Source organism: Phyllostomus hastatus, unplaced genomic scaffold (assembly GCF_019186645.2).
Source record: "Phyllostomus hastatus isolate PE091 unplaced genomic scaffold, TTU_PhHast_1.1 phas_scaffold_317, whole genome shotgun sequence".
Classification (NCBI taxonomy): domain Eukaryota; kingdom Metazoa; phylum Chordata; class Mammalia; order Chiroptera; family Phyllostomidae; genus Phyllostomus; species Phyllostomus hastatus.
The window spans coordinates 686,493-710,387 of record NW_025334023.1 but is presented as its reverse complement, the minus strand read 5'-3'; the positions used below and the strand labels follow the sequence as shown (position 1 = coordinate 710,387).

Genomic DNA, 23,895 nt, shown 5'->3' with positions numbered 1-23,895 from the left:
GTGGATTGAGCGTGGGCTGTGAACCAAAGCTCAGGTTCGATTCCCAGTCAGGGCACATGCCTAGGTTGCAGGCCATGGCCCCCAGCAACTGCACATTGATGTTTCTCTCTTTCTCCCTCCCTTCCCTCTCTAAAAATAAATAAATAAAATCTTTAAAAAAATAAAAAGATGAAGGGAGCTGAATTTTGGTGACATATCAAAGAACTGGTTGACCTTTGCATAGGTTTTTTTTTTTTAATGTTTAGTTTTTCTTGAAAACTGTTGAAAACATTGTTATGCATGTTTAGGAATTTACATGAGAAAATGTGATAATGGCATGTTTGCAGTCTGGTGAAATGTAAGCTAATAGTTTAGACTTATCTCTAAGGCTTACTTCTAGGCTTAACATCTAGGTTTGGCAGCAAGGTAATTTTACAACATTATGATATGTTGATATGTCTTACTGCATCATAGTTCGTGAAAGTATTTTTTTCTTCTAAGTATTTTTTTTCACCTAGGAATTTTGTAAACTTTAAATCTTTTATTTGCCTAACTTAGTGTCTTTGATTATATAGTTATTTTTGTGACTCTGCTTTGCTTCATTTGCTTGCTGAGTTGTGACTTCTTTTCCTCATAGCTGTTTCCTTCTGAGTATGAAAGACGATAGTATCGAAGGCATTTATGACACTCTAAAGCAATGTGCATTGATTTCCAAGTCTGCTGGGGGAATTGGTGTTGCTGTGAGTTGTATTCGAGCTACTGGCAGCTACATTGCTGGGGTAAGCTTCTGTTGTATGACTAAAAATGTGTAGAACTGAGGAAATCAAGTCCATAAGCAACCAGGTTTATGGTTGAGAGGGCATATGCTAGGGCATGGGAGACCTGTGTCTCTGTTAATTACTGGCTGGTTGTGTGACTTGTAGTGAGTCATCTCACTGCTTCTGGCTTCATTTTCTTCTGTCTTATTAGAGATTTAGATTAGATTATGATCTCTAGGATCCTTCTAATCTCAGACAGGTTTATTTTATATTTTGAAATTAGATTTAGAGTTCTGGTTTCATTTATAATAATAGTAGCTGTCATTTATAGATGGTTTACTATGGGCTAAATCTGTTAAAAGTTGTACATGAATTACTCATTTAGTCCTTACTACAACCTTATGAGATAGATATCATTACAGACACATGGTAGAAACTGTATGCCTTATGGTAACTTTGTGAGTACAGGCACTATATGCACTATTATTTTTACTTTAGAAGTGAAGAAACTGGGACTTAGAAAGTTAAACTACTTCCAGAGATTAGTCAATTAATATGTGATAGAGCCAGGATTCAGGTTTTAAATATTGACACTTTTAATGTAAATTCAAGCTCTGCTGGTTCATGATTCCTTGGGAGTTAAGAAAATGATATTAGGTAAGACACTATTTTAAATCTTATCTTCACTACTTATTAGTTGTGCCTAGCACAAGTCATTTACATCTCTGTGTTTGTTTCTTCATCTGTAATGTGAAGAAAATATCTAATCCTATAGAATAAAGCTAGAGAGTCCAGAAGAAAACCATTCCATTATGTGGTGTTTTGGAGGTGCTGTGATATATACAGAACTTTCACTTAGTAGTAGGATGAGCCATTGCTTATGTATCTTTCTAAGCTATTTAAAGGCTTGCCTTGGGGTAGGAGGATTATTTTTGAAATTTCATGAGGTTTATTCTAGTCTTAGGAGTCTATATTTTTTTATCATCATTCTAGAATTCATTTATTGCTGAGAATCTGTTTACCTTATTTACTGTTTTGATTTATCTATTGCATATAAATTTTATTGTATATTGCCTTGAATTCTTTTGGGAATGATCTTTAGAAGGTGTGGAATTTATCCTTATTTTTTATTCTTTTGACTTGTAATTTATATGTCTTATTGTAAATTAGAGATGCCATGAAATAACTTTTGTATATAATTACAATGTATTAACAATTTGTTTATTTTATGTTGAGCATTATGTTTTAAAAGCAGAGGTAGAAACTGAGAGCAGGTAAAACTTTATAGAGTGGGAGAGAGTAATTTGTTCACTCTTGAGCTATTTTTTTCTTTTTCTTGCTGAGCCCCCACCCTTTCTCCTCCAGATGCCTTTATTCTCAATCTCTCTTTCAGACTAATGGCAATTCCAATGGCCTTGTACCAATGCTGAGAGTATATAACAATACAGCTCGATATGTGGATCAAGGTGGAAACAAGGTATGCTCCATTACTTGAAAGTACTGGAAATCAGAACTAAAAATTATTTGCCATGTATGCTTATCATAAGATGATTCATTGTGTATTTCTAACAACATTGCCTTTTTTCATTTTAAAACCCATTTGATTTGTATAAGTTATTGTACTTTAAAGTGCATACACTTGAAATGTACAGTTTGATGGGTTTTGACATATGTATATACATTGTATAATTACTATACCGATCAAAATAATAGGACATTTCTATCACCCCAGAATGTTTCGTCATGCACCTTTTTTTTTAAATGATCTCTTTTTTTAATTGTTGTTCAGTTACAGTTGTTTCACCTTTTACCCTGTCTCTCCCCTGCCCTGTGGCTCCCCCCGCCACATTGTCCATGTTCATGAGTCCTTTATACATGTTCCTTGACTGGTGCCTTCTCCTTCTTTCCCCCATTATCCCCTTTACCTGTTCCCTCTGGTCACTTTCAGTTTGTTCTTTATTTCCGTGTCTCTGGTTCTATTTTGCTTATTTGTTTGTTTTTGTGGATTAGGTTCCACTTTATAGGTGAGACCATATGGTATTTGTCTTTCACTGCCTGGCTTGTTTCACTTAGCATAATACTCTCTAGTTCCACCCATGCTGTCAGGAAGGGTAGGAGTTCCTTCTTTCTGCTGCATAGTATTCCATTGTGTAAATGTATTGCAGTTTTTGATCCACTCATTTCCTGAAGGGCACTTAGGCTGTTTCTAATGCTTGGCTATTGTAAATTGTGCTGCTATGAACTTTGGGGTTCATCGGTTCTTTTGAATTGGTGATTCAGAATTTTTAGGGTATAATTCCAGCAGTGGGATTGATGGATCAAAAGGCAATTCTATCTTTAGTTTTCTGAGGAAATTCCAGACTTTTTCACAGTGGCTACACCAGTCTGCATTCCTACCAACAGTGCACTAAGGTTCCCTTTTCTCCACAACCTCTCCAGCACTTGTTTGTTGATTTGTTTATGATGGCCATTCTCACCAGCCTGAGGTGGTATCTTATTGTGGTTTTTTTTTTTTAAAGATTTCTTTCTTTCTTTATTTTTTAGAGAGGGAAGGGAGGGAGAAAGAGAGAAACATCAATGTGCGGTTGCTGGGGGTCATGGCCTGCAACCTAGGCTTGTACCCTGACTGGGAATGGAACCTGCGACACTTTGGTTTGCAGCCTGCGCTCAATCCACTGAGCTACGCCAGCCAGGGCTTCATTGTGGTTTTAATTTGCATCTCTCTGATGACTAGAGATGCCGAGCATCTTTTCATATGTTTCTGGGCCCTCTGCATGTCCTCCTTGGAGAAGTGTCTGTTCAAGTCTTTTGCCCATTTTTTAATTGGATTGTTTGTCTTCCTGGAATGGAGTCTTTTGTGTTCTTCATATATTTTGGAGATCAAACCCTTGTCTGAGGTATCATTGGCAGATATGTTTTCCCATATATTTAGTTCTCTTTTCTTCATTTTAATGCTGTTTTCTTTGGCCATGCAGAAACTTTTTAATTTGATGAGGTCCCATCTGTTTATTCTTTCCTTTATGTCCCTTGCTGTAGGGGACATATTGGTGAAAATATTTCTGTGTGGAATGTCTGAGATTTTCATGCCTGTGTTTTTTCTCTAAGACTTTTATGGTGTCATGACTTACATTTACTTTTATCCACCTTGAATTTATTTTTGTGTCTGGTTTAAGTTGGTGATCGAATTTTATTTTTTTACATGTAGCTGTCCAGATCTCCCAACATCATTGTTGAAGAGGCTATTTTTACTTCATTTTATGCTTCTTCCCCCTTTGTCAAATATTAATTGACCATAGAGACTTGGGTTTATTTCTGGGCTCTCTGTTCTGTTCCATTGGTCTATGTGTCTGTTCTTTTGCCAATACCAGGCTGTTTTGATTACAGTAGCCTTGTATTACAGTTTTATATCAAGCATTGTGATCCCTCTTGCTTTGTTCTTCTTTCTCAAAATTGCTGCAGCTATTTGGGGTCATTTATGGTTCCATATAAATTTTTGAAATGTTTGTTCTATATCTGTGAAATATGTCATTGGTATCTTAATAGGGATTGTGTTGAATCTATAAATTGCTTTGGGTTATATGGACATTTTGATGATGTTAATTCTTCCAATTCATGAGCATTGTACATGCTTCCACTTGTTTGTGTCTTCCTTAATTTCTTTCTTCAGTGTTGTGTAGTTTTCTGAGTATAGGTGTTTTACATCCTTGGTTAGGTTTATTTCTAGGTACTTTATTTTTCTTCTTGCCATATCGAATGGGATTTTTTACATGATTTCTGTTTCTGATATTTTATTAGAAATAATAAATATCAGGGTGGGAGTGCCACTGTGGGCAGGCACAGGTATGTACCTCTGAGGTAGTGGGCGTGGGTGTGCACCACTGGGGTGGTGGGCATGTGGGTGTGGTCTCCTCTGATGCTGTGGCGGGGGTGTGGGGGGGCAGGTGTGCAGTAGTAACAGACGTGGATGTGCAGCCTCCCATGCTGTGGTGGCAGCTGGGTTGGGCACACACTGCTGGGGCCATGGTGCGGGTGGGCACCCTCTGCTGCTGCAGCTGGGGGAGGGGAGGGTCATATCTGGGGAGGCAGTGGTGGCCACTGTGGGAGAATTCCCTAAAGAACCACCAAGAGCCTATTTTTTCTTTTTTAATTTTTTTTATTTTAAATTCCTCCTGTTCAAGCCTGCTGCTCCAAACAAGTGCCCAGCCTCTTACACAGCCCAACTTTCCAACCAGACTTCAGGCTATCCCAGTCAGGGTCTGTCACGGCCCAACTCTTCTCCCTTCTCCAGGCGTCACCTGGCTCCTCAGTTTCTCTGGTAATGACCCATCCAACGTCCACAGTCTCAGCAGGTGCACACTGCCCCTGTGTATTTGCCACTTTTCTTTGTTCCCCTGAGTGACTTCAAGCATCCACGTTCATCTTGATGTTGCTCAAACCTCCCTGTTGACCTGGCTCTCTTCCAAGAATCCTGGCAGGCCCAGCAGGGGCTGGGCCTGGGGCTGTAGCCACCCTGGTCCCTGCACTGGTCCCAGGGACCTTATCGTCCCAAAGCAATCTCCTTACCGTCTGATTTTTCAATGTCCTCTACAATTTTGGCCTCCAACTTCATATATGCTGGGATACTGTTGGCTGTTCACTCTGTTCCTCAAAAGATCAGCTAGGTGTTCCCCTGAGCAGCCTTACTAACATCCTTTCACACATATGGGTACAACTGGAGATCTCAGTCTGCCATGGTCAGACTGAGATCTCCAGTTGTACCCATGGCCCATTGCGCTGGGCAAGAGAAGAAAAGGGCAGACAAGACAGAAAGCCAGACAAGGTGCCCGGGTATGGCCTGTGGAGCTTCCTCAGGGCACAGTGCCCAACCTTCCACGTCTGTTGATTTATTAATAATTGCCATTCTGACCAGTGTGAAATATCTCATTGTGGTTTTAATTTGCATCTCTCTGATGGCTCATGCACTTCTATATGAATCACCCTCATCCTTCCCACCCATACATACTGGCTGCAGGCAGCCAGTGATCTAGTTGGCGGCTTTATTTTACATATTTGCAAAGAATTTCTAAAGTGGTAACATTAATACTTGATCTTAAAAAGGAATTGTCATATGTCTTCTAACTTTTCTTTAAAAAAAACAAAACTCTGCCTGTTTTATAGAGGGAAAAGTAAAGTTGAGAGGATTGGGTTGTTCATTTATTATTATCAGTAGGCTAGTTTGCAAGTCAAGCCTGCCTCTTGTGGATATGTAGGCATACTAATCATCTCTTAGTTTATGAACTTCTCTTTGGAGTACTTAAAAAAAATCTATGGGGACCTTGATAAGACATTTCACCTTTTGACTTTAGTAAGCACACAACCTATTATTGTCAAAGTTAAAGTGATTTTTCTTCGGGCTTTCTACATGTCATACAGTGTAAAGTGACCTGGATGACAACTGAAGAAGCTCCATCTCTAGTTCACTGTATTACTGGACAAATTATTTAATCTTTCTTTTTTCACATTTTCTTTTTGTCAAATCCTCATTTTTACTCCTAGATTTGTAAGAAAATGGTACTACTTTATATTTTTATAGTACTTTTATTTGTATTATCTCATTTAATTTATTAATTATAGAGAAGATCCAAGGAGATACTATTAAAAGTGCTTTGGAAAATGGGAGGTTTCTTTGTTTCATTCTGATTCTGAAAAGAATGATGATTGTTTACTATTAGCGACCTGGAGCATTTGCTATTTACCTGGAGCCTTGGCATTCAGACATCTTTGAGTTTCTTGATTTAAAGAAGAACACAGGAAAGGAAGAGCAGCGTGCCAGGGACCTTTTCTTTGCCCTTTGGATTCCAGATCTCTTCATGAAACGAGTGGAGACTAATCAGGTGAGAGATAGGTACCTATTAGTAATAACAACTCGATTCACATAAGCTTTCTCTTCCATCATCTTAAATCATGCTTAGGGAAAGTCCATCTATGTGTTTTACTCTGGAAGGCATTTTGAATAAGTTAAGAGATGCTACTCCTACTTTTTTGATTTTTCTCCTCCCAAATAGATACTGTCTGTCATATACAAACAGGCAGAACTTTATGTTTAGGCCTGAGCCTAAAATGATTATTCCTCCAACAGATTTCCAAGACAGTCTTTGGAGGATACCCTATCCCCTGGGTAGTCCAATCCATGGCCCACGGGCCGCATGTGGCCCAGGATGGCTATGAATGTTGCACAACACAGAATTGTAAATTTATTTAAAACTTTTGTTTTTGTGCATCAGTTTTTGTTAGTGTTTGTGTATTTAATGTGTGACCCAAGACAACTCTTCTTCCAGTGTGGCCCAGAGATGCCAAAAGGTTGGATACCTCTGGATGGATTATGTATGGTTGGTTATTTGAAGTTTCTCATGAGTGGTACTATTCTTCCCTTTGTAGGACTGGTCTTTGATGTGTCCAAATGAGTGTCCTGGTCTGGACGAGGTTTGGGGAGAAGAATTTGAGAAGCTATATGAAAGGTATGGGAAAAATATCAAAGTAATAATGTTTTACATGTTTTTCTCTTATTTGGGGGATCCACATTTCAAAACTGTATCATTCATTAGTTAGTTTCTAGGAATATTTGGAAGTATGTAGGAGTCAGTGTGATTAAAAATTATATTTTGGTCTGGTTTTCTTCCTGAATCTAACAAAATTTTGTTTTTTGTCTTAAAACTTTGGGACATGTAAATATTTGCTTGAGTTTTTGTTTTTCTTTTTATTGTTTTTTAAAGGTTTATTTATTTATGTTTAGAGAAAAGGGAAAGGAGGGAGAGAAACATTGATGTGTGAGAGATAAATAGATTGGTTGCTTCTCACGTGCCCCCAACTGGGGACCTAGCCCACAACCAAGGCATGTACCCTGACTGGTAATTGAACTGGCGACTTTTCAGTTCACAGGCCAGCATTCAATTCACTGAACTACACCAGCCAGGGCTTGAGTTTTTCAATTGATGCTTTTAACAATGAAGGTAAAGAGTTATCAGGGTTATTATTTTGCTTTGCTATATAGTACTTTTGATAAAATAAGTTATGCTTTAAATTGCACATAGGGATCAAGATCAAGTAGGACAGTGCATGTCAATAGTTCATTAAGTAATAGCACAATAGTACTACTTTAGCATAGTAGTACAATTTGACTACTTTGGATTTTTTTCCTTTATATTATAGAAGGTATTTTTGATTTAGTGGAATTGGGTATATTTGAAGGGATTTAAAGCTGCCTGGTTTTCTTCTAAGGCTGAGGCGATGGAAAGCTGGCTTTAGCAAGAGTAAAATGAGGAATATCATGTTCCTTTTTTTTTCTTAGAAAAATGTAGTAAAAAATTTGAGTTTTTATAATATTATATTTTAATGTTTTTCCTTTGTGTATTTCCTTTAATAAAAGATCTTAGGGAATAGTAAAATAATATTAGCTTTGTCTTTCAGTTATGAGAAACAGGGTCGTGTCCGCAGAGTTGTAAAAGCTCAACAGCTTTGGTATGCCATCATTGAGTCTCAGACAGAGACAGGTACCCCATACATGCTTTACAAAGATTCCTGTAATCGGAAGAGTAACCAGCAGAACCTGGGAACGATCAAATGCAGCAACCTGTGCACAGAAATAGTAGAGTATACTAGCAAAGATGAGGTAGGTAGAAAAACTTCTGCCTGAATCAAGTACTGAGACATGAATCTTAGGAAGTGAAGTTATTGTTTGTGAATCCCTCACTTGACTTCACTTGAGATGGGGAAAGGGAATTTTACTAGCTTTCTGGTAAGCAGAAGGGCACTGAAATAGACAGAAATTACAAAGGAAAGAAGGAGTGTTACATGTGCCCTTGAATATCTTTTAGTCTGAGCCATGTAGAAAATTGTCAGCTGTTTCTTACATAAATATTGTTGTAATAACCTTTACTTGAGAAAAATACAAATATATAGCCATGGTAGTTTAGGACAAACACAAAAATATGTTAGGATGCTCATTCAATTAAAAGTATGTAAATTTATAGAGAATCCTTTCAGTAAATGGTGAGACAATTTTTTTTTCTTTTTTTTTAGTATGTTTCATTGATTATGCTATTACAGTTGTCCCATTTTTTTCCTCCCCTGTATCTTCCTCCACCCTGACCAAGCCCTCCCATCAGTGCTCCCCTCCCTTATTTCATGTCCATGAGTCATACATATAAGTTCTTTGGCTTCTCCATTTCCTGTGCTATTCTTAACCTCCCCCTGACTATTTTGTACCTACCAATTATGCTTCTTATTCCCTGTACCTTTTCTTCCATTCTCCCCTCTCCCCCTTCCCACTGATAACCCTCCATGTGGTCTCCATTTCTGTGATTCTGTTCCTGTTCTAGCTATTTGCTTAGTTTGTTTTTGTTTTTAGGTTTGGTGGTTGATAGTTGTGAGTTTGTTGTCATTTCACTGTTCATAGTTTTGATCATATTCTTTTTCTTAGATAAACCCTTGAACATTTTATATAATAAGGGCTTGGTGATGATGAACTCCTTTAACTTGACCTTATCTGAGAAGCACTTTATTTGCTGTTCCATCCTAAATGACAGCTTTGGATAGAGTAATCTTGGATGTAGGTTCTTGCCTTTCATGATTTTGAATACTTCTTTCCAGCCCTTTCTTGCCCGTAAGGTTTCTTTTGAGAAATCAGCTGACAGTCTTATGGGAACTCCTTTGTAGGTAACTGTCTCCTTTTCTCTTGCTGCTTCTCGGATTCTCTCCTTAATTTTAATCTTGGGTAACTTAATTGTGATGTGCCTTAGTTGTGTTCCTCCTTGGGTCCAACTTGTTTGGGACTGAGTATCCTGGACTTCCTGGAGGTCTGTTTCTTTCATTGAATTAGGGAAGTTTTCTTTCATTATTTTTTCAAATACATTTTTAATTTCTTCCTTTTCCTTTTCTCCTTCTGGCATCCCTATGATTCAAATGTTGGAACATTTAAAGATGTTCTGGAGTTTCCTAACCCTGTCCTCATTTTTTTTGAATTTTTGTTTCTTCTATTCTGATCGAATGTTTATTTCTTCCTTCTGTTCCAAATTGTTGATTGGAGTCCTGGTTTCCTTCCCTCACTGTTGGTTCTTTATTTCACTTTTGCATAGCCTTCACTTCTTCCTCTATTTTGTATCTGTACTCAGTCATTTCTGTGAGCATCCTAATTACCAGTGTTTTGAACTCTGCATCTGATAGTTGTCTGTCTCTTCGTTGCTTAGTTGTTTTCTGGGAGTTTTGATCTGTTCTTTTGTTTGGACCATGTTTCTTTGTCTTGGTGCTCCTATTATGTTATAAGGGGCAGAGCCTTAGGTATTCATTCGCCAGGGCAGGGCAACCCACATTGCTGTGTTGTGACTCTGTATGTGGGGGAGCAGTCAGAGAGGCAGCAGTGCTGCTTACTCAGTTCTCATCTTGCTTTCAGTCACTTCCCCCACAACCCACAAGAAAATTGGGGCTTTCTGGTGCTGATTCCCAGGTGGGTGAGTTTATGTACATTCTGGGACCCGATGGGTCTCCAACTAACTCTTCTTTGAGGATAGGCGTTTTTCCTGCCCCCGCAATCCCCGCAGGTTTTTATCACCAGAAATTTTGAGGCTTTATTTCTCTCTGCTGGAACCCTGGGTTGTGTGGCCTATCTAGCTCTCTAGTTGTTCATCTTGGCTTATCTGCATGTGAATGTGGGAACACCCCATCCTCCAGCTGCCATCTTTCCTTGTCACATCCTCTCCATCCCAGCTGCTGGTCTTTGCCTCTCTTACCAGTCTGGATGAATGTTTCTTCTTTAACTCCATGGTTGTTGGACTTCTATACAGTTTGATTTTCTGGCAGTTCTGGTTTCTTGTTTTTAAATTTATTGTTGATTTTTTTGGTTCTGCAAAGAAGCAAGGCATGCCTGCACCTTGGCTAGAAGTGGTGAGACAAATTTCTAATCTCAAATCTTTAAGGTGATTCACAGAAGAGGCAAGGTCAGAAATGGGATGCAGATTTAGTGTTTTTTAAAAAAATGGTTTTTGGAAAAGCTTTAATTCAGGAAATACAGCTTGTATGACAGATCAGGGATAGTGTTTGGTTTCATGCAATGTCAAGTAAGTTTGTTTGCCTGGAGTAAATACAGTAAGGTTTGGTATAGGGCAGGGCTGTCAAACTCATTTTCACTGGGGGCCACCTCAGACTCACGGTTGCCTTCAAAGGACCAAAATAATTTTAGGACTGTATAAATATAACTACTCCTTAACTGTTACGGAGTTGAAACTGCATTTGGCCTTATGAAGGCAACTGCAAGGCTGATGTGGCCCCTGGTGAAAATGAGTTTGACACCCTTGTAGGAGAGATGGCTTCAGCCAAGGGAAAGGAAATGGGTGAAAGCTAGAGTGTGTCACAGGTAGGAAGCCTGTGTAGGTCTCTGAAAGAAAAATGGCATCAACATGGTATGATGAGAAGGATAGATCTTGCTTCTCTTATAACATTCTGTTATTGTACTGGGCAGTACACTTCTACTCAGACAGATATACATAGAAAATTATAGCATAATGTGCTATAAGTCTGGTAATAGAGTCATGTACTGTGGAACACAGGCTTCTTACCTATGTCACTGATGCATGTTACAACTCATATATGTGAAGAGGTATTGGGGTTTAGAAATTTTACCAAGGGATGATGAAGATTGAGATATCAGAGATGAAAATGAAAAATTGCAATGTCAGAACTGTTCAATGTTAGAGACTTATGATAGTGTTATCTACCCAGGGAAGAAATAAAAATTTAGTGATTATTGACCCTTTGTCTTTTCATTCCAGGTTGCAGTTTGTAACTTGGCCTCCCTGGCCCTGAATATGTATGTTACATCAGAACACACATACGACTTTAAGAAGTTGGCTGAAGTCACCAAAGTCATTGTCCGAAACTTGAATAAAATTATTGATATTAACTACTACCCTGTCCCAGAGGTATGAACAGATATCTCTGCTTATTGGTAGTCATTGAAATCCATGGTGGAGGGAATTTATGACAGTCTGCTTGCCTGTCATTATTTAAATAGTTATAATTGGAATCATGTGAGAAAACTGAGATAAAAAAAGAGTGTGTCATTTGGTATAGAATGTTGCTTTTTCAGTTTAGTAATGTTTCTTTCTTGTCTAAACCTATGGCACAAAGGCATACTTATCAAATAAACGCCATCGCCCCATTGGAATTGGGGTACAAGGTCTGGCAGATGCTTTTATTCTGATGAGGTACCCTTTTGAGAGTCCAGAGGCCCAGTTATTGAATAAGCAAATCTTTGAAACCATTTATTATGGAGCCTTGGAAGCCAGCTGTGATCTGGCCAAGGAGCATGGCCCATATGAAACCTACGAGGGCTCTCCAGTCAGCAAAGGAGTAAGTATATGGATAAATTTTTTCTTCCTTTTTTCATTCTGTGGGCCTCCCTCCCCGATCACTGCTGGACATGGCCTGTATGTTTGCCCCATCCTCCACTGGGAGTCTCCTCTGTCTGCTGAACCTTCACCTGCAGTCCCCCGTCCACTTACTGTCTACCCTCTTTGGTGCTTCTGGCTGTGAGGAGGCAGGCCAGCCACACTGGGAGCTGGTGGGACATCATGGCCTCAGCTTCAGCCTGGCATGGCCTGCAAGTGCATGGTGTATGAGTGCATGGCTAGAATATGCTGGTTGTGTTGGATAAAACTTCGTTTTGCCTATGAGTTCCTGTAGTTGGCTGAATGGTAGCCCTCAAAAAGATAAGCTTATATCCTAATTCCTAGGACCTGTGAAAGCTGGTTTAAAGGCATCTTTGCAGATGTAATTAAGGATTTTGAGATGAGGAGATTATCCTGGATTTTCTAGGTAGGTCCTAAATCCAATGACAGTTGTCCTTATAAGAGGCACGGAGAGGAAGAGGAGGCAACATGACCTTGGATGTCAAAATTAGAGTGATACAACTATAACCCAGGGATGCTGATAGCCACTAGAAGTTGAAGAGGCAAAGAACATAATCTCTAGAGCCTCTGGGAGAAACGTGGCTCTTCCAACATGTTATTTTAGGTTTCTGGCCTCCAGAACTATGAGAAAATAAATTTTCATTTTAATCCACCAAATTCTGGTAATTTGTAAAACCAGCCATCAGAGACTAATGTAATGTTTTCCTCTTGAATAAAACAGATATTCTGTTTTAAAACTAGTCACTGCTTAAATGATTTAAGAAGAAAGCTATCAATATTAGGTTTCTAATTCTAAATTCAGTGAATTAAAACAACATATATTCAAGGAAGGCTGTGCCTGGATCAAAACGGCAGAGTGTGTAAACTGCTTGCCTCCTACCACGATCACATCAAAATTGCCACTAAATTAAGAATAACCATCACTGAGAACCACCTGAAGACTAGCTGAACAAGATTTTGATAACTAAGAACATAAAGAAGAAGACAAGTTGAGACTGGTAGGAAGAGCTTAGATGTGGGCTGAGCAGGTCCCACAACCACAGTGTGGCAGTTAAGAACTGGAAGGGATATCTCAGCTGCAGAGATCCTCCACTGAGTAATGAGGAGCCTCAGTTCAACACCAGGCTTCCTGAACCAGAATATCAGTGCCAGGAAAAGGACTGCCTATAACATCTGGTTGTAAAAACCAGTCGGGATTGCCAAGAAAGACAAGGGGCTGTAAGAGGCTGAGGCCTTAAATGACTCATCAGACCAGATGAATTTAATTGATATTTTTAGCAGCAGAATACATTCTTTTCAAGTTCACATGGAATATTTTCCAGGATAGACCACGTTAGGCCACAAAACAAGTAACAATAAATTAAAAATAGAATTCATGTTAAGCATCTTTGATCATAATGATATGAAAGAAGTCAGTTATAAGAAGAAAACTGAAAAACAACACATGGAGGCTAGAAAAGATGCTACGGAATAATGAATGGGTTAACAGTAAGATCAAGGAAGAAATCAAAAGATACCATATAACAAATGAAAATACAATAGCCCCAAATTTATGGGATACTGCCCAAGCAGTTCTAAGAGGGAAGTTCATAGCAATATGGGCCTACCTCAAGAAACAAGAAAAATCTCAAGTAAATAGTATAACCTTACACCTAAAGTAACTGTAAAAAGGTCAAACAAATCCCAAAGCGAGTAGAAGGAGGAAATAATAAAAATCAGAACAGAAATAAATAGACCCTAAAAAACAATACAAAAGATCAATGAAACCAAGAGCTAGTTTGTTGAAAGGATGAATGAAATTGGTAACATTTAACAAAACTCAAAGAAAAAAGGAGAGAGGACCCAAATATATAAAATCAGAAGTGAAAGGGAAATGGAAACCGATACTACAGAAATGCAAAGGATTATAAAGAAATACTATGAACAATTATATTGTTGAACAACAAATTGAACAACCTGCAAGAAATGCATATATTTCTGGAGACATACAATCTTCCAAGGCTGAATTAAGATGAAACAAAATCTAATCAGACCGATAACTGTTAATGAAACTGAATCAAAATGGATTACAGATTTAAATGTAATAAATGAAACCATTAAACTTACAGAAGAAGACATAGGCAGTAAACTTTGACATTGCTCTTTGCAAAAATTTTTTGGATTTGTCTTCGTAGGCAAGGGAAACAAACAAGAATGAACAAGTGGGACTAGGTCAGATTGAACAGTTTTTGCACAGCAATGAAAACCATCAACAAAACAAAAAGACAACCAACTGAATGGCAGCAGATATTTGCCATGAAACATCTGGTAAGGGGGTTAATGTTGAAAATATTTAAGGAGCTTATACAACTTAATACCAAAAAAAACCCCAAACTATGATTAAAAAAATGGACAGAAGACCTGAATGTCTATTTCTTAAAATTTCTCCCAAGAGAACATAATGATGGCCAACAGTCATATGAAAAGAAGCTCAACATCACTAATCATCAGAGGAAAGCAAATCAAAACCACAATGAAATCACCTCATACCACCAGTCAGAATGGTTATCACCAAAAATCAATAATTAGTGTTGGTGAGGATATGGAGAAAAGGAAGTCCTTGAGCACTTTTGGGATTGTAATTTGGTGCAGCCACTATGGAAAACAGTATGCAGTTTCCTCAAAAAATTAAAAATAAAACTATTATATGACCCAGCAATTCCACTTCTGGGTATTTACCTGAAGAAATCCAAAACACTAATTTGAAAAGATCTGTATACCCCTATGTTCATTACAGTGTTATTTACAATAGTAAAAATATGGAAACAACCTCAGTGTCAGTAGATGAATGGATAAAGATGTGGTACATATATGCAATGGAATGTTAACTTGGCTATGAATAAGAATAAAATTTTACCATTTGTGAAAACATGGATGGACCTACAGAATATTATGCCAAGTGAAATAAGAAATACCATGTGATTTCACTTACATATAGAATCTAAGAACAAATGAAAAAAAAAATATACAAAGAATATATTGATTTTAAAAAATGGTCAGAGGACCAGAACAGAACACTAGATGAGAGGGGAGTAGGGGGATTGTTGAAAAGGTGAAGGGGGTAAGAAGTTATAAAATAGTCACCAGGATATAAAGTATAGCATAGGGAGTATAGTCAATAATATTGTAATAACTATAGATAGTGTCAGATGGGTATTAGACTTATTGGGGCAATGAATTAGTTATATAAATGTCTAGTCATTATGTTGTACACCTGAAACTAAAATAATATTCTATGTCAACTTTAATTAAAAAATATGTTTAAAGAAATGAAATTTAAAAACATCAGTATACATTGATTATCTCAGTTTTCATGGGTCAGGAGTGTAAGCTTGGCTTAGTTGGGTTGTCTTTTCTGGGTCTCAACAAGGGTACAATCAGGGTGTCAGTAGAGGCTGTGATGCTATTAGAGGGTCAGGGTGTTGCCCCGAGCTCACTAGGTTGTTGGCAGAATTCATTTCCTTGCAGTTCTAGAACTCATGGCATCTTCAAAGCCAGTTGGAGAGAGAGTCCTTCATTTCAAGAAGGGCTTAGTTTAAGCATTCTTTTGAGGGTTTTCATTTGATATGTCAGGTCCACCCAGGATAATCTCTATTTTTTAAACTCAAAATTGACTGATTTGCACCCTTAATTATGTGAGTGCTATCATCATATTTCCAGGTCCAGTACACAGAGAAAAATAGATTATACATGGCCTGTGTTTCAGGGGGTAAGAATTTGGGAGCTGTCATAGAAGTCTGCCCTCCACACTGTCTTTATTATCAGTTGTATGATTCTATTCCATGTAAAATGAGATGTTATTTTTAGTTCTGATCTTACCGATATTTAGGAAATCTAATGTATTATATAGAAATAGGTGTTTGTTAGCTGAGTAAATAAAGGGGCCAGATCATGGCAATTAAGAAAGATGAGGTTAGAGCAAAGCTTTTCCTATAGAAAAAGAGAATGCATCTCAGCTACACACTTTCATGAATGTTAGGATTTCCTGGTTTGTAGATATACAAGTCTTCTGAGGGGCTTAGCTGGGTCATGGGGAAGAAGTAAGCCTCAACTAGTTTTTTTACCCTGCTTCTGATCAATATGACTTCATGGACACTGTCTAGGAAAAATCTCTGTACTTTGTATTCTTGACACAGTTCTACTAGAAGATAGAATTTTGGGATTTGTGGGGTGGGGTTTTGGGGGGCAGGATATCCAGTTAGTTTTTGTTTGTTTTTTGCCATGGTTTTAAATTGTCATAGATTGATTTATCATTAGTTGACTTGTTTATTCCTTAGATCCTTCAGTATGATATGTGGAATATTACTCCCACAGACCTATGGGACTGGAAACTTCTCAAGGAGAAGATTGCAAAGTAAGTAAAACACATAAAGTGGCTTTGAAGTAAGAAGATTCAGATTTTCATTCTGCTTCTTCAGTAGTTAGCTGTTATTTTAATGGCTGAAACTAACTTTTTTCTTCTTTATGTGGGCCTAAAATGACCTGGCTGCAGAACTGTTTTTAAATACTTCATAATATAATTCGTGTATAGTAACCTGAAAATTGCTTGGCACAAGAAAGCATTTCAATACATGGTAGGTATTATCAGTTGGTCTTGTTTTAGAGCAGGGGTGTCAAAGTCATTTTCACTGGGGGTCATATCAAAGGACCGAATGTAATTTTAGGACTGTATCAATGTAACTACTCCTTAACAGTTAAGCTAGAGCTTGGCGCTGCTGCCAGGTAGAAACAAGGTGCTGGGCTGGATAAAACAAGGTAGAGGGCCAGATTTGGCCCATGGGCGTTGTGTTTGCCACCTGTGTTTTAGAGGCTTAACTACCTAGTTTAGGTAATTCTTTTTCTCATTAAATCTTTGTATTTCTATGAGTGCTTACTTTTAAAATATGTTTCACTTTTATTTATTGCTTAACTACATTGGGCACATAAATGACTTGTTGAATTGATTGACATAGGAATAGGAGATCTTCAAAGAGCTTTTGGAGGGTAATGGATTAAACTGTGAAAGAAAAATGGAAAAATTGAATCTTTATAGGTCCTTCAAACTAATAAACATGAGAGATTTGACGGCATGCAGAATGTTTTGCTGAGTGAATAATGAAAAAAGTTGTTATGTTCTGTTGTTATGAGTCTGTCATCTGAGTTAATATACTTGCAAAGTTTTAATTTGAAGAAAGAAGCAGTGACTTTAAAATGTTCTTTAAGAAATATCCATTTGCCTTAAAAATTTTTTTATTACTCAGTACATGTTCAAAAATTTAGAAAAATTTATGTGTGGAAACGGAAAAAAATGAAAATTATGCCAGTATTATATTTCCCAAAAACCTGTTTGCATTTTTCATCTGTAATCCTTCACACTTCTGAGCATGTGTGCATGTGTGTATTTATATGCAAATACAACTTTTACAAAAATGGACCTGTACTGTACTTTATTGTATTTTTTCCCTCAGAATACTATAGTTTATGTATTTTTACATATAACTTTTAAAAATTCATTGTTAATACATGAATGCATATTCATTGTTAATAAAGTTCAAACACAGAAATAGGTATGAGCCCTTCTTTATACCTCTTCAGCCAACCATTTGTCCCATTAAACAAACAAAAAACCAACTTATTTTTCCAGAGATAACCATTGTTAATGGTATATATTTTTTTTAGGTTTTTTTCACTGCATTTGTAGATGCACACATACATTTTTGTTATATAAATGTGACCAATCTTGATATTTTCTGATTTATTTTAGAGGTCTTCCCTCTTTGTACCTGCAGTTCTGCCTAATGTTTTTAATAGTTTGGCTATATTGTATATATGGCTTTTCAGACATTTTCCTGTCTGAGATAGTTGGTGGTTTGATCGATGTCTCACAGTTAGAGAAAAGGTGAGAACCCAGTTGTACAGATTCCATTAGAATATGAAGCTCTGTACCAAGCACTGTATGAATCCAAATACATGTAATGTGGGAAAGACAAACTCTTTGGGTTTGAGAAACTTAAAACTACGTAAAGTAAGACATGTAACACAAATAGTTTAAGGATATATAGAGGTACAGGTCATGGAATATGTTTGTAGACAAATGCTTGTATTTGACACTTAAGTGTTTTCTGCCCAGTCAGGAAAGATGTTCTAGAGTAAGTATCTCTTAGGCTGAACTTTGAAGGATGAGTTGAGTGCAGGTTGAAGTTTTCTCAGCGTTCAGATACTACAATCTTCCTTAAGCACTCTCCTGGCACTGAGTCAAAAGATATTAACATGCTTCTAGGAACTTGTAATTGAAGAGGTGATAGAGGAAGTTAGGAATATACTTGGATCATAATTTTCACTATTCATTGTCCTGTTCAGGATAATGGAGACTTGTGGTGACAGATGTCTGATTCTGACCACTTTCACATCATTGTATTTCTTGAAAGGGCCTAGCACAGTGATCACATAGGCACTTAGGAAGGAGAGAGCGTCTAATAAGTGTTGTACCCAGGTACAGGTGGGGACACTCCAGCAGCTATTTGAGTGTTTCCTTGGGCAAGATAGCATATTAAGTACTTTGATTCTGAGTGCCACAGTGCCAGTCACCTAAGGCATGACATAATAAAGATTTTCAGTAATAGAATTTGTGCTAATTCTGCTTATGAGGCATTTAGGAAAGTGGTGAGCTATACCACCCATTACTGTGGAGTTGCATACCTGTAAGGGTTACATTTAAAAATCCCTTTGTGAATCTAATGTATGTACTATGTTATAGTAGGTACATTAACTACACTGACTTAAAGTAACTGCCTTCCTGCAGAGTATATTGCTTTAGGACCAGCATCTTATAATCTCCTTTTCTTTAGGTATGGTGTAAGAAACAGTTTACTTATTGCCCCGATGCCTACTGCTTCTACTGCTCAGATTCTGGGAAATAATGAATCCATTGAACCTTATACCAGCAACATCTATACTCGCAGAGTCCTGTCAGGAGAATTTCAGGTGAGAAGGTCATAACCAGACCTATAGGAAAATCTTCTAAAAGCCTGATGTTGGGAGTAAATGCTAACTTGTATTTAGCATGTGCCCCTTTTTCTTAGTTAATGATGCAAAACTTTGATAAAACGGGTCATCTTCATCCTTAATACTGTTCTAAGTTATTTTAACACATACTAGACATTTAATAAATATCTGTCAAAAAATGAATGATAGCCCTGGCTGGTGTGGCTCAGTGGATTGATCATGGGTCTGCGAACCAGGGGATTGCCAGTTCAATTCCCAGTTGGGGTGCATGCCTGGATTGCGGGCTGGGTCCCCAGTGGGGGGCACATGAGAGGCAATCACATATTGATGTTTCTCTCCCTCTCTTTCTCCCACCCTCCTCTCTGTCTAAAAAAGAAATGTATAAAATATTTTTAAAAAATGAATGATTGAGGGTTGAGTATGAAAGTACTTGATATTAGAATTTCTGTGATTATTTAACTGTTAGGTAATCATAGTGATATGTACTACAACATCAGATGTTTAGGTTGGTGATACTTAAGATATATGTAGTAGCATTATTTAAGACAGTGATTCTTAGCCTTGGTTACAAATTAGAATTTTTGGTGGGTGAAACCAGTGTTTTTTTTTGTTTTTGTTTTTTAAGTTCCCAGGTAATTCAGATGTGCAGCTAGGATTGAGAACCACTAATTTAAAACATTTTTATTTGAATTTGTTGATAATGTTAAATTTCTGTAAGGTTTGGAGTGAATACACAGAGTTTCTATTTTTAAAAAGTATTATATTCTTAGGGAATAAAGAATCAAATCATACGGATTTACCCAGTTTAGGCAATGTTAGTTCTTTTTTTTTTTTAATTTATTTTCAGAGAGAGGAAGGGAGGGAGAAAGAGAGGGAGAGAAACATCAATGTGTGGTTGCCTCTCGCACAGCCCCTGCTGGGGACCTGGCCTATAGCCCAGGCATGTGCCCTGACTGGGATTCGAACCGGCGACCCTTTGGTTTGCAGGCCAGCCCTCAATCCACTGAGCCATACCAGCCAGGAAAATGTTAGTTCTTACCTTTACAAATACCAAATTACATTTGCCTGTATAAAAAATGTCAATATTTTGAAGGAATATAACTTTTATGTAATAGAATGGGACTCAGTTTTATGAAAATTAGAAATTATCAAGCCAATGTTAAGTGATTATTCAATGATTTTATTTACTTTAAGTTTTAGGCTCATAATTCTCTTTAGGTCCTGTCATTGTTATTTATTCTTTCACATCTTTTCTGCTTTTCCATTCAGATTGTAAATCCTCACTTACTGAAAGATCTTACTGAGCGGGGCTTGTGGAATGAAGAGATGAAAAATCAGATTATTGCATGCAATGGCTCTATTCAGGTACAGAATAAAAAAAAAGTGAGCTAAATTGAACATTGGTACCTTCTCACTTATCCCAGGCAGTGGAGGGAAAGAATGTCTATTCACTGTGGTTATAGGCTTATGGTCATACAGGCTTATGTAGCTCCATTCACCTCTGCTTGCTGTGCTAGGATTGTATACATCTTCACATAGCTATACCTGGTCTTGCCCTTTCGTTTGTGCAGTGATATAAATCAGTGGTTCCCAACTTCTCTGCACATTAGAATCAACTGGGGAGCTTTTATAATCCCGAAGCTTAGGTTACACCTCTTACCAATTAAATAACAATGTCTGGGAATGGGAGCAAGGCATCATCCCTGGGTAATTTCCAACATGCATCAAAATTTGGGGACCATTGACATAAAATCTGAACTTAGAGTCAAAATTAACTTAAAAGTATGGTGGAGTTAGAGGACTGAGTCCAAAAGACAGAGCCACAAATAATGTTTAACAATAAAATATTTGCAACTGAGAATCAAGAAATATTTATTTGTATATACAGGTTTCTGGCTAAACATTGGTCTGATTGGCAATACAGATGAAGATTCCTGTAACATTTCAATTTTTTTTTTTTGGATAGTAATAGTAGCATTAATCAGCCTATATGTTTTGATGCACGTTAACCCTGGACCTAAGAAAAACTTACTTCTTTTGACTCCAAATGGAGTTTGTGGACTCCTGACTTATTTAAAGTGTTTTGTTTCATTGCTTCCCTGGATCATGTCCTTGGAATAGCCTTGATAATTGCTTAACGTTAATTTATTACTCTTCAGCAATTTCTTCCCTTTATTAAGTGCCTCTATCACAATGAATGTTTAGGCCATAAACTAATTTAAAGATGGATTTTAAATCACTACCACCAGGCTGGAATTCTGTTGGCTAGATGGGATTTTGTTGGACTTTCTAAGCCAGAGGTGAGCAGTCCTAGGAAACGTAATAAAGATCCTACTGAATGGTAGGGTCAGATCTGACAGGAAGTAGAAGGCCACATCCTTTGGTCATTATTCTGTTAATCGTACTGCTTTCATCAACTGCAGTACAATAAACATTCGGTTTCCTATTTTCAGAGCATACCAGAAATTCCTGATGACCTGAAGCAACTTTATAAGACTGTATGGGAAATCTCTCAGAAAACCGTTCTCAAGATGGCAGCTGATAGAGGTGCTTTCATTGATCAAAGCCAGTCTTTGAACATCCACATTGCTGAGCCTAACTACGGCAAACTCACTAGTATGCACTTCTATGGCTGGAAGCAGGTTGGTGGAGCAAATCGAGGACTTATTGCCAACTTGGGATATTTTGGAATTATAAAAAGTTTTGTATTCTAGCTCTCTATTAAATATTGCCACCTAGAAGTTCTTTCCCTCCAGTTCTAAAATGTTAAAAACAGCCCATAGTTTTTATACTAGATCAGTCTCTTTGGATTTTTTTGTTTCTTTACAGTTATTTCATTCCTATGTTTGAAACCTTGGAGTGACATACGATCCTCCTTTATTCTCTATGTAGTTTCTGACCAAGTTGTATTGGTTGTTGTTCCTTTGTATTGTTTCTTGAATATCTTCTGTTCTACCACCTTTATTCTTAACTTCTGGTATCTCCACTGTAGGACATTTTGTGCATTGCTACCATTCCTAAAACAAAACTTTACACGTGTCGACAAACTTCAAGCAACTGTTGTTTCTCCATTTCATCTGCAGTATAAAAGCCAATTACATAGCTAGTCATTGCGAACTATAAACTCCTGTGATTCTGGATTTTATTCTTATTCCCTGGCACTGTGCTAAGTCTTTAGAATAAAAAATTTATCTTTTTTTAATACTTGACAAACATTTCTTGAACATACACTATGCTCCAGTACCAGGGAATAAAAGATGATAATCTTTATCCTTGAAGTAGTCATAATCTGTTCTTACAGAATCTTGCCTTCTAAATAGTTATAATCTAAAGTAGACATGTTGTCTTAGGCAAACTTGGAAGACATACACAAAAATTTTTTTAAAAACACTAGAGAAGGAAAACATTTCACATTTCTAGAAATAATAAGCTTGTTTAGGAGTAAAAAGAACAGAGTATACCATCTGACTCTCTTTAAGCATTTTTGAGAGGGTTTCCTAGGGGAGATCGAATATCAAGTTTAAAACATAAGTTGACCTGGTTTATGGAAATGTATTTGAAACATTGGCCTTGGATGTCTAGTGTTTTCACAGTTTCTCCAAAATTTGTATTTACTTCCCATGTAGGGTTTGAAGACGGGGATGTATTATTTAAGGACAAGACCAGCCGCTAATCCGATTCAATTCACTCTAAATAAAGAGAAGCTGAAAGATAAGGAAAAAGCATCAAAAGAGGAAGAAGAGAAGGAGAGGAACACAGCAGCCATGGTGTGTTCTTTGGAGAATAGAGATGAGTGTCTGATGTGTGGATCCTGAGGAAAACCTAGAGACCAGCACTTCTTCAGTAACCATACTACTACTTCAGCATAGATAGGTGTAGTAGATTTGTGTGAAGTGGTAAGGCTTTGACGGACTTTATTACAGCAAATGGATCAGTTAATTGATTTAAAGTATTGTTTCTATATAGTTTTTTTAAATGGATATGTTAGAAATCCAAGTAGAAGTTTTAGGAATGCAAAAGAAGTCATCTGACAAATAGGGAGTGATTGGGTAGGGTTTCATTACTTATCTGGCACCCCATTCTCTGGTGACTTCAGTTTTGGTAAAGAGACTTGGTTTTGCTGCATTGTCTGATGGATCCATAGGAGCAAAATTATGTCATAATCCATGAGAAGTGCTGGCAGAACCTTCATCTGGGTCATTCTGAAATAAACATTTGCAACTGATTGTGTGAGACTAATTTTGTCATTTATTTTAATAGAAAGGTCAAATTTGAAAACCTTTTTCTGTTCTTTGAGAGTTCAAGGAGGATATTTTAAGACAAATTACTTAGACACTGTAGATTTCTGATTTTAATACTTGTGTTTTCTCTTTTTTATTTTTTATTTTTAGAATAACATCTAGAGTTTATTTGGTTATATTGTTGGGATGTTTATGTGTTTCAGGATTGCTATGCAATCGATATGTCACATTATTCTTTCATATCACCTTGTTCTGGGAATGTTTCTTTTTTCCATTTTTTAATCATTTTTATTTAATTATAATTGACATACATTATTATATTAATTTTAGTTGTATACCCCAGTGATTAGACATTACATAACTTACTAAATGATCATCCTGATAAATTTTGCACCCATCTGACACCATACATAGTTATTGGAATGTTACTGACTATATTCCCTGTGCTGTACT

The 23,895-nt window shown here is 37.2% G+C and overlaps 1 protein-coding gene across 1 annotated transcript in view; it reads left to right on the top strand.

Annotated features, from left to right (window-relative positions):
* Positions 1-23,426, top strand: part of RRM1 (ribonucleotide reductase catalytic subunit M1) — a 46,949-nt gene extending 23,523 nt beyond the window's left edge. Inside the window, exons 8-19 of the mRNA XM_045818258.1 lie at positions 617-758; positions 2,131-2,214; positions 6,449-6,610; positions 7,155-7,234; positions 8,184-8,385; positions 11,540-11,689; positions 11,898-12,119; positions 16,495-16,571; positions 19,045-19,180; positions 20,471-20,566; positions 21,655-21,843; positions 22,828-23,426. Coding sequence (XP_045674214.1) covers positions 617-758; positions 2,131-2,214; positions 6,449-6,610; positions 7,155-7,234; positions 8,184-8,385; positions 11,540-11,689; positions 11,898-12,119; positions 16,495-16,571; positions 19,045-19,180; positions 20,471-20,566; positions 21,655-21,843; positions 22,828-23,016 — 1,729 coding nt within the window. The 3' untranslated portion in view covers positions 23,017-23,426. The remainder of the gene's footprint in view (positions 1-616; positions 759-2,130; positions 2,215-6,448; positions 6,611-7,154; positions 7,235-8,183; positions 8,386-11,539; positions 11,690-11,897; positions 12,120-16,494; positions 16,572-19,044; positions 19,181-20,470; positions 20,567-21,654; positions 21,844-22,827) is intronic.
* The last annotated feature ends 469 nt before the right edge of the window (positions 23,427-23,895 follow it).